General features: G+C 49.5%; 2 protein-coding genes across 4 annotated transcripts in view; both read right to left on the bottom strand.

Moving 5' to 3' along the window:
* Positions 1-3,155, bottom strand: part of taf1 (TAF1 RNA polymerase II, TATA box binding protein (TBP)-associated factor) — a 32,115-nt gene extending 28,960 nt beyond the window's left edge. The window contains exons 1-5 of the mRNA XM_079737533.1: positions 2,921-3,155; positions 2,181-2,294; positions 1,276-1,390; positions 595-711; positions 302-403 (exon numbers count right to left, since the gene is read on the bottom strand). Coding sequence (XP_079593659.1) covers positions 302-403; positions 595-711; positions 1,276-1,390; positions 2,181-2,294 — 448 coding nt within the window. The 5' untranslated portion in view covers positions 2,921-3,155. The remainder of the gene's footprint in view (positions 1-301; positions 404-594; positions 712-1,275; positions 1,391-2,180; positions 2,295-2,920) is intronic.
* A 958-nt stretch (positions 3,156-4,113) lies between these two features.
* fam76b (family with sequence similarity 76 member B) lies at positions 4,114-12,559 on the bottom strand. Of its 3 annotated transcripts, none has more exons than XM_079738568.1 (10): positions 12,092-12,559; positions 11,352-11,416; positions 11,094-11,148; positions 10,732-10,887; positions 10,003-10,190; positions 8,851-8,901; positions 8,550-8,627; positions 7,224-7,386; positions 6,016-6,117; positions 4,114-5,306 (listed from the first exon to the last, which is right to left on the bottom strand). In XM_079738568.1, the coding sequence occupies exons 1-10, from the start codon at positions 12,176-12,178 to the stop codon at positions 5,223-5,225; spliced, it is 1,029 nt and encodes a 342-aa protein (XP_079594694.1). In that variant the 5' UTR covers positions 12,179-12,559; the 3' UTR covers positions 4,114-5,222. The 3 variants fall into 3 exon arrangements, with proteins under 3 accessions (XP_079594694.1, XP_079594695.1, XP_079594696.1); XM_079738569.1 differs by having other exon boundaries at positions 7,224-7,359; XM_079738570.1 differs by having other exon boundaries at positions 7,224-7,356.
* Between the last annotated feature and the right edge of the window lie 194 nt (positions 12,560-12,753).

The raw sequence follows: 12,753 nt of genomic DNA, 5'->3' as shown, positions 1-12,753 counted from the left end.
TTGACCAAAATAAACGTGATTAGGATTTTTCCCATAATCGAGCAGCCCTATACAGCAGCATTCAAAACACAACAGAGCTGCATCACAGACAGGAAACACACTCCAACGATCATCAATGACAAGTCCAACCACTGATATAAAATAAAAGTATGAGATAAATAAAGTGTTTATAAACATTGTTTTTCATTAAAAGCTGTGCCAAGACATTTTGAGCCCTGGTTTATCTATAAAGCGTGAAGTGGTCTTCTCCTTTGGGATCAATAATGTCAATGATCAATGATGATCTACCATCCCCTCTCACCCGGGGTCTGAGCAGACGGGGCGGTGACGGTAGGAGGGGGGGGCGGGGGCATCAGCTTGGCGTCGATATCTTCACAGTCTGCATCGTAGTCGTCTTCATCGTCTGGAAACACAGAAACATACTTAGACACATCACACACCAAGACACTAAGATGCACCATACAACCAACACTAAGACAAAACACACACTAAGATGCACAACACACCTCACACCTAGACACAAAACATAACATCACTTCCTGTTGTTCTACAGATATGATGCCTCACTTCCTGTTAGACAGAAGAGGTACACACCAGACTTCCTGTTGGGCTGCAGGGTTCCCATAGCGTACTGGTACTTCCTGCTCTCATCCTCGGCCACCTCACTGATGTCAGAGTAGTCGATGGCGTCTTCAGTACTCTTCACCCAGCCTGCAGGAGATAGGAGGGCAGAGTAGGGGTTAGAGAGTACACAGACAGGTCAGGAAGGGGTTAGACAGTACAGAGAAAGGTCAGACAGGAGCAGGTAGGGGTTAGACAGTACACAAACAGCTCATTTAGGATTAGGTAGGGGTTGGACAGTAGAGAAACAGCTCATTTAGGAGCAGGTAGGGGTTGGACAGTACAGAAACAGCTCATTAAGGAGCAGGTAGGGGTTGGACAGTACAGAAACAGGTCATTAAGGAGCAGGTAGGGGTTAGACAGTACAGAAACAGGTCATTAAGGAGCAGGTAGGGGTTATACAGTACAGAGACAGGTCATTAAGGAGCAGGTAGGGGTTGGACAGTACACAAACAGCTCACTTAGGAGCAGATAGGGGTTAGAGAGTACACAAACAGCTCACTTAGGAGCAGGTAGGGGTTAGACAGTACAGAGACAGGTCATTAAGGAGCAGGTAGGGGTTGGACAGTACAGGTGCCCATTCAAACTCTGAGGACTGAACCCAGCGCCTCCAGTTGTTATCGGTGGACTAGACGATCGGTGCCTCTCCCTCACCCTCTTCGTCGCACCGGTCGGAGTCCTCGCGGTCCTCCTCCTCGCTGGCTGTGATCTCGGTGAGGAGGGACCCCAGACCCAGGGAGCCCAGACCCGCCAGGTGCTTCTTGGACTCCTGGAGACGGAGAACAACATGGAATCACCACTGACACTCTTGTCAACAGAAACGAGATGTGTGTGATCCATGTCATTATGGAACAGGTAGGGGTTTGACAGTACAGAGACAGGTCCTTAAAGAGCACCTATTATGCTTTTTCGACTTTTATGACCTATAATAGTTGTTATAATGATTTATAGTGATGTTTAACCATACTAAAGTGTCAAATAATGACGTACATGCATTTAGACGTGTTCCCTGCTGACTGTCTGGGGCGGCTGTGCAGAGCGCTAAACACTAGGGACGCCGGTCGCCATTCACAAATTTCCAGGTTTTATCTACGTACAACAATCCAGATTTTCCATGTACGGTAATGCTGCAACATGCTCTTCCAGAAGGTAACCAATCACAACGGAGTGGGGTTGGCAGGAGGGGGGCGAGGGGGCGGAGAAGGACGAAGCCGAGTGTTGACAGAGAACGCTGAAAGCGCCAAGATGAGAGGAAGAGTTTCCCGAAAATCGACATCGTTTTTTGTGCTGTGAATCGTGTCAGGTTGCTCTATAGGAGTCATTAATAAGAAATTAAGACCAGAAAAGTAGTATAATAGGAGACCTTTAAAGGAGCAGGTAGGGGTTAGGGAGCATCAATTGAGGCGGACACTCTGACCACTCGACTGTCGATACAGCAGTATGTAGGACAACGAAGACTATCATAACAGTGATAACACCTCCTCTTACAGCCTGAGGTTTTCAGTGTTTCCTCCCAGCTCTCATGGTCATAATCCAACCCAGTCTTTCACTGTACGTACATCATCCAGCACGCTGTCGTCCTCCAGCTGTCCGTCTTCGTTGATGTTCCCAAAGAGGAACCCGGTCAGCGAGAAGGGCCGGCCCTGCTCCTCATCGCTGTCAGAGTCCGACATCTACAGGGTTCATGTCCCACCACGACACAAACACACACATCCACACACACACAACACAAAGACACAACACACATGACCCAACAGCAGTGAAAGGGTTAGAGAGAAGGGCAGTCTGTCCATTAGAAAAACTGATGATTGTTGTAGCCAAGTAGCACTAACATTTTTGATATATATATACTGCTCTCCGGGGTGGAGGGGGGACATATATTTATACATCGATACATCTATCTATAGTTATATATGTAGTTAGTTGTTTAATACACTCAAACGAGAGCCAGACTGACTTTAGTGACTCCAGTATGATGAAATCAGCCTCCACCGGTGAGGCTGTTCAGAGTACTAAACATGTAACTAACCTTATGGACCAGGGTTTAACATTATGAAGACATCAACAAGGCTAAAACACATCCTAAGATAGTAGACTAATTAACGTGCAACTAACATTAGTGACCCGGGTTTAGTATGACGAAGACATCAACAAGGCTTACACACCACACATCCTAAACTAGTCGAGTATTGAACGTGTTCACTCACATTAGTTGCCCGGGTCTAGTGCTATGATGACCTCCACAAGGCTTACACACCACACATCCTAAACTAGTCGAGTATTAAACGTGTTAACTCACCTTAGTCGCCCGGGTTCAGTGTTGTGTTGTGTTCTGTGCACCGCTGCCTCGCTAAGTTACATGCCAGTCAGCTGCTAGTTTACCAGCCGGACGACCACCGCCTTTATACTGACACCCGCACTGCATATGCAATATAATGTTGCTCTGTTTTGTTTTTAATAAGCATGAGAAGTCATTTCAGTGTATTGTTTAATGTGTTGAGCTGTGGCGTACAGCAGCACCTCAAGTGCTAGCATTGCTAACTGGCTAACAGAGTACCCGGATGAGCTGGCGCGATTTCGCGTCAGAGGTGCGTTCAAGAGCGCACTGTATATTAGAGCGGTTCAGTTACAACCTCACATGATCATTATATAGAGTTATGATATATTAAGTACAGATTTGTCAGTAATGTATTGACTGGCAGATAAGTGTTTTTCCTCAACTGTATAGTAAATGTAATTAGTATTTTTGAAATTGATGTAATAGATGGCCATGGATAACACATAACATTATAGGATGTCGCTTTGGGCCAATCTGGAGCGGATCAATATTTCCCATAATGAAGAGTTAAAAGAAATGTAGTTGACATAAGATTTCATATTTTCCATGGTAAATAAAATGGTGAAACATAATTCTAAATCATGGTAAATGACCCAATTCCTGATTGACGAACATAATGTATGACGTCCGGAACTGGTATCAAATGTTGTGTAGCATACTCTCATACACATAATACAATAACAATATTTTATATTATTTAAAATATAGAAATATATACAAATAACAATATTTTAAAATGAGGATCTCAGAATTTAATCACATCTGTTGAAATATATATAGTTTATCAAATCAATAAATTTCAAACGCTTAAGTGCGCTCAAATCATTGAGAACAGGCGGAGCAGTCGTTTCAGCACTAGGACCTTCCCAGCGCTGGAAGTCAAGGTTTTCATTCCCAACCGCACGCGCTTCTACAACCCCACTGGATCCACTTCTTCACTTCTTGGTCCCAGTGTCAAACTGATCCTCGAGGAGCTCGGTCAGATTACACCTCAGTATCCATGTTGGAAGAAATGATTCACCGTGATGGGATCACATCCAGACCAAAGCTCAACATGTTGTTAAACTACAAGGATAGTGATCATTTTACCAACAGAGAGGAGAAAACATGTTGAGTAACCATAAAAAAAACCCCCATAAAAAACACCAGGAAGCCTCATTTAGCCACTTTTAATAGTTTTAAAACATTGGGATTGGAAAAGAGTATAAAAGTGATCGTGTGTGACAATATGAAACCAGTTCAATATGCAAGGTGTGATGCCTCCTTTAAAAAGTCTCATCCTCAGACCTGCTAAAACCAGCTGTATGCGTACTCACTAAAACGATACAAGCAGTAGCTTCAAAATACAAACGCTGACCCCATATACAGCTTTACAAATGATCCGCTGAGCTCACAGAGGGAGGGACGACAAGAGTCCAATGTACATTAAGGAGGGGTCCGCTGAGCTCGTAGAGGGAGGGGGATAAAAGAAGAGTAGAAATTTACATTACAGTCCACGACCACATATGGCAGTTCATCATGCATTACCATGGTAGCCCCAGTGAGGAAATACCACCAAGCACCATCGCAGTCACATAACAACAGAGTCCGGCCTGGTCCAGAGCCGGGACGACACAGACCGGACCGGGTCCAGGTTGTTCTCCGCGTCGACACTGAGAAAAAGACCCTCTGCTGACCGCCTCCTCCTCCTCTGGCTCTGCCTCCTCTGGCTCCGCCTTCTCCATGTTGAGGTACGTTGTATAAAAATAGGACTAACCATAATTCTAGAAGCCGCCCGTCGTTCAGTGTACCGGGACTCGGGTGTGATGATGATGATGATGATGATGGTGATGACGATCATGATGATGATGATGATCATGATGATGATGATGATGATGACGATCATGATCATGATGATCATGAAACATAAAGCGAAAGGAATACGGTTGAATAAATAACATGAGACCCAGAGAACCCAGGGGGGTTCTGGGAGATGAAACCACGCCCCCTCCGCAGTGCTGGAGAATAAAAGGAGGGAGAGACACCTCCCCCCCCCCCCCCCCCTGTCAGACCCGCCCCCTCAAGGGTCCGAGTCGTCAGCCCCAAACCCAAACATGTCAATACCCTGGACGCTCTGATGGGGGGGGTGGCTCCCCTCCGTCCGCCCTGGGGGGTCCCGGCCGTGTCCGGGGCGTACCCCCGGGTGTGTTGATGGCGTTGGGCAGAGCCCGGGAGGGGGGGAGGGGTGGGGGGGTCCGGGTTGAAGCCGCTCTGTGATTGGTCGCTAGGTGAGGGAGCTTCCTGACCGGTCGAACTTCTTCCCCTTGGAGAGAGCGGCGACCTGCTTCAGCAGCTCCCGGTTCTTGGTCTGCGGACACAGAGCAGACCCCGGGTCAAGGCTAAAGTACAAAACTCTGACTCCGTAACCACGGAGACGCGCCTCGAGCCTTCGAAGTTCTCCATCAGGCAATTCGCCGCCCGATCACAAGGTGCAAAGTAAACAAGATGCAAAAGAAGTACAAAAGTTAACACAGATAGTACCAAATAATACAAATGGCAAGGATAATTAAAAACGAAAGGCGGTGTTGTTGTAGTGAGAGGAGTCAAACCAGAAAAAGTGATTCTGGAAATTATGTTGTGAGAGGACCGATCACAGCCCTCGCCGTCTCCGTCGCGTTGACGGAAAGTTAATAAAGATTGGATGCGCATGCAGAGCTACAGAGAGGGTCTCCTACGACGGAGAGGGCTCTCCGTGTCTACATACAGCTATTTACAGAGTAGTAAAAACCAGCCTTTAGTCTGAGCCACTCTGCTGACCCTCTGACTCTGGCCCTGGGTCAGTTACAACTAGCCGCCCACTAAAAGGTTGGCTGATAATATTCACTTGGCCACTTCACTTGAGACTTTGATTTGGGACAATGATCAAAGTCTGATCTGAACAAGGCTACATTGCCATCGCTAATACCTGTGGGAAGTGGAGTTTTAAAAGCCAGAGGCACAATGGTAATATTGAATTCAAAACCTCGTGAAACATATTCAACATGTATGTAGAGAGATATGTCGGAACAACAGGCTACCTGCTGCTGCTCCATCGACTCCTTGTGGGCCTTGTCCATGTTGTTCATCTTGACCCGCATGTTCGATTCCTGGTACTGGAAGTCGGCTTTGATCTCCGTCAGCTGAGAGGAAACAAGCCATCGGACAGTTGAGTTTGGAGAACGGTGAGGAGGTTCAACTCCTGTAACCTCTTTAGGAGAAGAGTGTATAAAAGACTGAGGGCCGCATTTCAGTGTCCACCCAACAAGCTAAACTCCAGGACTGGTCCTCACGAGAGGGAGAGTTAGCATTTCAGCAGCTAATAGTGAGAGTTTGGGGTCGGCTTAGCTCAGGAGGTAGAGCAGTTGCCTTGTAACCGAAAGGTCGCTAGTTCGATCCCCAGCCCCTCCTAGCTGATTGTTGATGTGTCCCTGAGCAAGACGCTAAACCCTAACGGCTCCTGACGAGCTGGCTGTCGTCTTGCATGGTTGACTCTGCCGTCGGTGTGTCAATGTGTATATTAACCGATGTAAGTCGCTTTGGATAAAAGCGTCTGCTAAATGCCCTAATTGTAATTGAGTTTAATGCATCTTAAACTCCAGGACTAGAGTCTAACAGGACTAGAGTCTAACAGGACTAGAGTCTAACAGGACTATGGTTTAACAGGACTACAGTCTAACAGGACTAGAGTCTAACAGGACTAGAGTCGTAGAGGACTATGGTTTAACAGGACTAGAGTCGTACAGGACTAGAGTCGTACAGGACCAGAGCCTAACAGGACTAGAGTCTAACAGGACTAGAGCCTAACAGGACTAGAGTCGTACAGGACTAGAGTCGTACAGGACTAGAGTCTAACAGGACTATGGTCTAACAGGACTAGAGTCGTACAGGACTAGAGTCGTACAGGACTAGAGTCGTACAGGACTAGAGTCGTACAGGACTATGGTTTAACAGGACTAGAGTCGTACAGGACTAGAGTCGTACAGGACTAGAGTCTAACAGGACTAGAGTCGTACAGGACTAGAGCCTAACAGGACTAGAGCCTAACAGGACTAGAGTCGTACAGGACTAGAGTCGTACAGGACTATGGTTTAACAGGACTAGAGTCGTACAGGAGTCCCACAGGCTTAGCCTGGCGTCTCAGGGTCTATGAGCTAAGAGGTAAACGCATCTTAAACTGCAGGACTAGAGTCCCCCCCAGAGTGTTTCGGGGTCTACGAGACGACCCTGGCGGGTGCTCTGTGGGCACCTTGCGGTCTTTCTCCAGGATGGTCTGGTCCCTCTGCTGCAGCATTCGCTTCATCGACATCACTTCCTCCTTCAGCTGGCTGATGAGGATGAAGTTGTCCGTTCCCCCGGAGTCCATCGACTGAGTGATGGAGCTACTGGTTAGGGAGAAAGTACTGGTTAACCTACAGACCAGAGAGGCGGAGACACTGGTTAATACACAGAACAGACTGGCGGAGCTACTGGTTAAAACACAAGCTGGAGAAGCAGAAGCTACTAGTGAACTGAGAGACTAGAGAGGAGATACGGTTAGGAGCAGGGAGGAGGAGATACGGTTAGGAGCAGAGAGGAGGAGATACGGTTAGGAGCAGGGAGGAGATACAGTAAGGAGCAGGGAGGAGATACAGTAAGGAGCAAGTAGGAGGAGATACGGTTAGGAGCAGGGAGGAGATACAGTAAGGAGCAGGGAGGAGATACAGTAAGGAGCAGGGAGGAGATACAGTAAGGAGCAGGTAGGAGGAGATACGGTTAGGAGCAGAGAGGAGGAGATACGGTTAGGAGCAGGGAGGAGGAGATACAGTAAGGAGCAGAGAGGAGGAGATACGGTTAGGAGCAGAGAGGAGGAGATACGGTAAGGAGCAGAGAGGAGGAGATACGTTAAGGAGCAGGGAGGAGATACAGTTAGGAACAGGGAGGAGGAGATACGGTTAGGAGCAGAGAGGAGGAGATACAGTAAGGAGCAGAGAGGAGGAGATACGGTTAGGAGCAGAGAGGAGGCGATACGGTTAGGAGCAGAGAGGAGGAGATACGGTTAGGAGCAGGGAGGAGATACAGTTAGGAGCAGAGAGGAGCCGATACGGTTAGGAGCAGAGAGGAGGAGATACGGTTAGGAGCAGAGAGGAGGAGATACGTTAAGGAGCAGGGAGGAGATACAGTTAGGAGCAGAGAGGAGGCGATACGGTAAGGAGCAGAGAGGAGGAGATACGGTTAGGAGCAGAGAGGAGGAGATACGGTTAGGAGCAGAGAGGAGGAGATACGGTAAGGAGCAGAGAGGAGGAGATACGGTTAGGAGCAGAGAGGAGGAGATACAGTAAGAAGCAGAGAGGAGGAGATACAGTAAGAAGCAGAGAGGAGGAGATACGTTAAGGAGCAGGGAGGAGATACGGTAAGGAGCAGAGAGGAGGAGATACGGTTAGGAGCAGGGATGAGTTTGGAAGGGTAAGTAAGAAACAAAGAAAGTAAAACTTTGCTACCAAAAACCAGCGATTTATTAATCAGTGTATGAATTTGATTCTTCTCCCGTTAATTAATCTGACGTTAACATTGAGGAATCAAGGCACCCTCTAACCTGTCTCCGTTGGACGGCTTCAGCTCCAGTTTTGGTTTCTTCTTGGGCGTCTCCTTCTGGATGGAAGACGACTTATGGCTGCGGAGAGAGGCGAGATGGACTGATGAGCACAGAGCAGGAGAAGCAGGAGGAACCGGGACGCAGGGAGATAGAACCGAGGGAGCAGAAAAGGAAGGAGAGAGGAGCAGGAAAGGAGGAATAGGAGGAGAAGAAAGGGCTTGGAAAGCAGAGGAAAGCAGGAGTGGGGAATACAAGGAGCAGGAGGAGGTCAGGGAGGAACAGAAGGAGAGCCGGGTCTCACCTCTGCTTCCATAGTCCTGGCTCCTGCTCCGGACTCAGACTCCCACTCAGTCTGTAAACAACAACAACGCCGTCAACAACACAAAAACCTCCCCAACATGGCAACATTTGAGCCTGCGATGCAATTAAGACACCTGACTGTCTGGAGGCTAGACCTACTTGCTCTAGAGTGGAACCCCCGTAGGCTGCTGTCTGCCTGGAAACTAAAGCTCTTGGCTCTAGAGTGGGGTCCCCTATAGGCCCTGTAGGCTGTCTGGAGTTTAGACCTCCACGCTTTAGAGTGGAGTCCCTGTAGGCTGCTGTCTGAGGCTAGAGCTCCTGGCTCTGGAGTGGGGTCCCTGTAGGCTGCTGTCTGGAGGCTAGAGCTCCTGGCTCTGGAGTGGGGTCCCTGTAGGCTGCTGTCTGGAGGCTAGCGCTCCTGGCTCTGGAGTGGGGTCCCTGTAGGCTGCTGTCTGGAGGCTTGAGCTCCAGGCTCTGGAGTGGGGTCCCTGTAGGCTGCTGTCTGGAGGCTAGAGCGCCTGGCTCTGGAGTGGGGTCCCTGTAGGCTGCTGTCTGGAGGCTAGCACTCCTGGCTCTGGAGTGGGGTCCCTGTAGGCTGCTGTCTGGAGGCTAGCACTCCTGGCTCTGGAGTGGGGTCCCTGTAGGCTGCTGTCTGGAGGCTAGCGCTCCTTGCTCTGGAGTGGGGTCCCTGTAGGCTGCTGTCTGAGGCTAGAGCTCCTGGCTCTGGAGTGGGGTCCCTGTAGGCTGCTGTCTGGAGGCTAGCGCTCCTGGCTCTGGAGTGGGGTCCCTGTAGGCTGCTGTCTGGAGGCTTGAGCTCCTGGCTCTGGAGTGGGGTCCCTGTAGGCTGCTGTCTGGAGGCTAGAGCTCCTGGCTCTAGAGTGGGGTCCCTGTAGGCTGCTGTCTGGAGGCTAGAGCTCCTGGCTCTGGAGTGGGGTCCCTGTAGGCTGCTGTCTGGAGGCTAGAGCTCCTGGCTCTGGAGTGGGGTCCCTGTAGGCTGCTGTCTGGAGGCTAGAGCTCCTGGCTCTGGAGTGGGGTCCCTGTAGGCTGCTGTCTGAGGCTAGAGCTCCTGGCTCTGGAGTGGGGTCCCTGTAGGCTGCTGTCTGGAGGCTAGAGCTCCTGGCTGGCAGGCCGGGTGCCGCGGGGGCAGACCTACTTGTGGTGGGAGCTGCTGTGACGGTTGTGCGGGTGCTGGTGGTGGTGGTGGGGTCGGGAGTGCTGGTCCTTGTCACCGAGGGAGGAGGAGGAGTTGGAGGAGCCAAAGCCCTTCCTCTGATCCTTGGTCTTCTGCAGCACGCGGCGGTACGACAGAGTACACAGCCAGCACAGCAGCTTACCATCCACCTGCACACACACATAGGTGTTACGACAGAGCACACTGCCAGCAGGGTAGCGTACCGTGCACCTACACACACATAGAGTTACACACACACACACACACACACATATATATAGGTGTTACGAGAGAGTACACTGCCAGCAGGGCAGCTTACCGTGCACCTACACACACAGAGTTACACACACACACACACACACACACACACACACACACACACACACACACACACACACACACACACACACACACACACACACACACACACACACACACACACACACACACACACACACACGTTTTACGAGAGAGTACACTGCCAGCAGGGCAGCATACCGCCCCCACCTACACACAAACACACGTTTACATCCGGCAGTCTACGCTCTGATCCACAGAGACTTTCAGGTGAGGCCGACAACAAGCAAAGCATTCTGTCATAATTGGAGAAGCTATAAAGAACATTCCAGAAATTCCCAACCGCTTGATATTCAGCGTTCGGCTCGAGGAGTGTGCGTGCGTGTGTGTGTGTGTCTCCAGGTAGGCGCGTACCTTTCTCCGGCCCTCCTCCTTCCTGTCGAAGGCACACTGCTGCTTGCACTGCTCACAGGTCTGCGGCGGGCCGTACTTCTTCTCTGAGTTGGTGCAGCGCTGGCACTTGGTGCCGATGAAGGCAGCGATGATGTTACAGTACTGGCAGGGCTTGGGCTGCAGGGGGACAAGGGGTTAGCGGGTCAGTACACAGCATGACCCCATAGTACGACAATTATACCGTACAGAACATGCATAGAAACAGTGCAGGCCAAGGCATTACAACATCTTTATACTCAGTACAACTACTTCATCACTAGTAATGATTGATTAATAACAGCACAATCAGAAGTGTGGGTGGATGAAGACAAGAAGACGCTCACCGTCCCAAACTGTTTGACATTCTGGGCGCATTTCTTGCAGATTGTGTTTGTTTTACTGGGAAGAGAAAGGTAAAGTCAGTGAGACAGGCCCTAGGTGGTGCTGAAACATTGTGAGAGAGCACTGCGCAGTGAGACAGATCCTACGTCGAGCTGAAACACTGAGGTAGCCCTGCGCTGTGAGACAGTTCCTAGGTGTTTCTGAAACACAGAGCACTGTGATGTGAGACAGATCGTAGGAGGTGCTGAAACATGACCCACCTCTCCTGCTGGAACTCCGAGCGGCAGTACGTACACTTCACCATGGGGTGTGCGATGCGACACTCCTGGGGCCAGAAACAAATAGACAGATATTAAATACAGATACACTGGTATACAGGCCGAACTAACAGAACAATACAACTTATTATCCACTCCATCTCGAGTTAGGTCTCACAACCTTAACCCACAGAAAAAAGGTTAAGATAAACAAGTGAAATGATCAATGCCTAGACTTTTTTTTTCATTTCCTGCTCTTTTAAAATGTGTCAGCCTTGCATTTTTAAAAAGGAAAATGGGATGGAGTGCCACCCTATCCGTGACTTGTATATCTATATATAATGGACTCTGTGATTAACTATCGGAGATGACGCTCTAGTCTGAGTCAACAAGGACAATAAAGACTGCGTTGGCTTTTAAAGTTGATAAAGATAAATGGTACGTTTACTCATCCACATAGCAATATGGTAAAACACTAAATTGCAAATCGCTTAAGTAACTCTTTATTACGAGTGTGTGACCGCTGTCGAAGAGTGGATCTGTGTTCGGATCAAGCTCTCAACATGTTGCTCATCCATAGCATTAGAGCTTACATTACATAAGACCCAGGCGGGCCAGTGCCTGCATGTTGCATCTCAAGGCTCGTAGCTCGGTCGTCAGTCTGTTTCTATTTACATTTTGTTCAAAGCCACTAGCTGGGACTGGACCACCAGCAGCCACCCACACACACACTGAACACCCACCTTGCAGAGCTGCTGGCCCTGGGACAGCTCCTCGAAGGGGTACCGCTGGTTACACTTGGTGCAGGCGTACAGAGCCGTGGTGGCCATGCTCTCTGCGGACAGGTCAGCTGGATCACCTGGACGCTGCTGCTGCTGCTTTGCTCGGCGCTCTGCCTAGCGGCTAGCGATAGCAGATAACCTCCGCTAGCTGGCTAACCCGTTAGCAGAATGTAGCCCTGGAGGTAGCCTGAGATTAGCTTTAGCAGGCTGGGTACCAGGCGAAGAACAATAAACTCAGAACATCAACAGCCTCTCCTTGCGGACGTGGAGGCGGAGTGAATATCAGCGGATATCGATCACTAGCGATCGATCGGTTCAGGAGGTGGGGCTGGTCGGCCGGTATCAAGAGGGTCTTTTTACAAGTTTCCTCGGTTCTAGTCAAGAGAAATGTATTTTCCTGTTTTCCTTCTCTCTTTTTTGTATCGGCGATGTCGTCATGTCCCCGGATGTGGCCAACCGGATGTTGGCACCGACTGCGGAAGAAAAGACTGCCAATCGGGAAGCGGCATCCAAGCGCGGTTCCACGTTTTAAAAAACTCAGCCAATTACAGATCGGCGGGTTTTGGAGACGCACCTTAGGGTGCCACTTTTTCAAAACAATTCCTTTATAATTAAAATACCGG

Source organism: Pollachius pollachius (assembly GCF_949987615.1).
Source record: "Pollachius pollachius genome assembly, chromosome: 6".
In the NCBI taxonomy this organism is placed as follows: Eukaryota; Metazoa; Chordata; class Actinopteri; order Gadiformes; family Gadidae; genus Pollachius; species Pollachius pollachius.
This window is presented reverse-complemented; position numbering and strand designations above follow the sequence as displayed.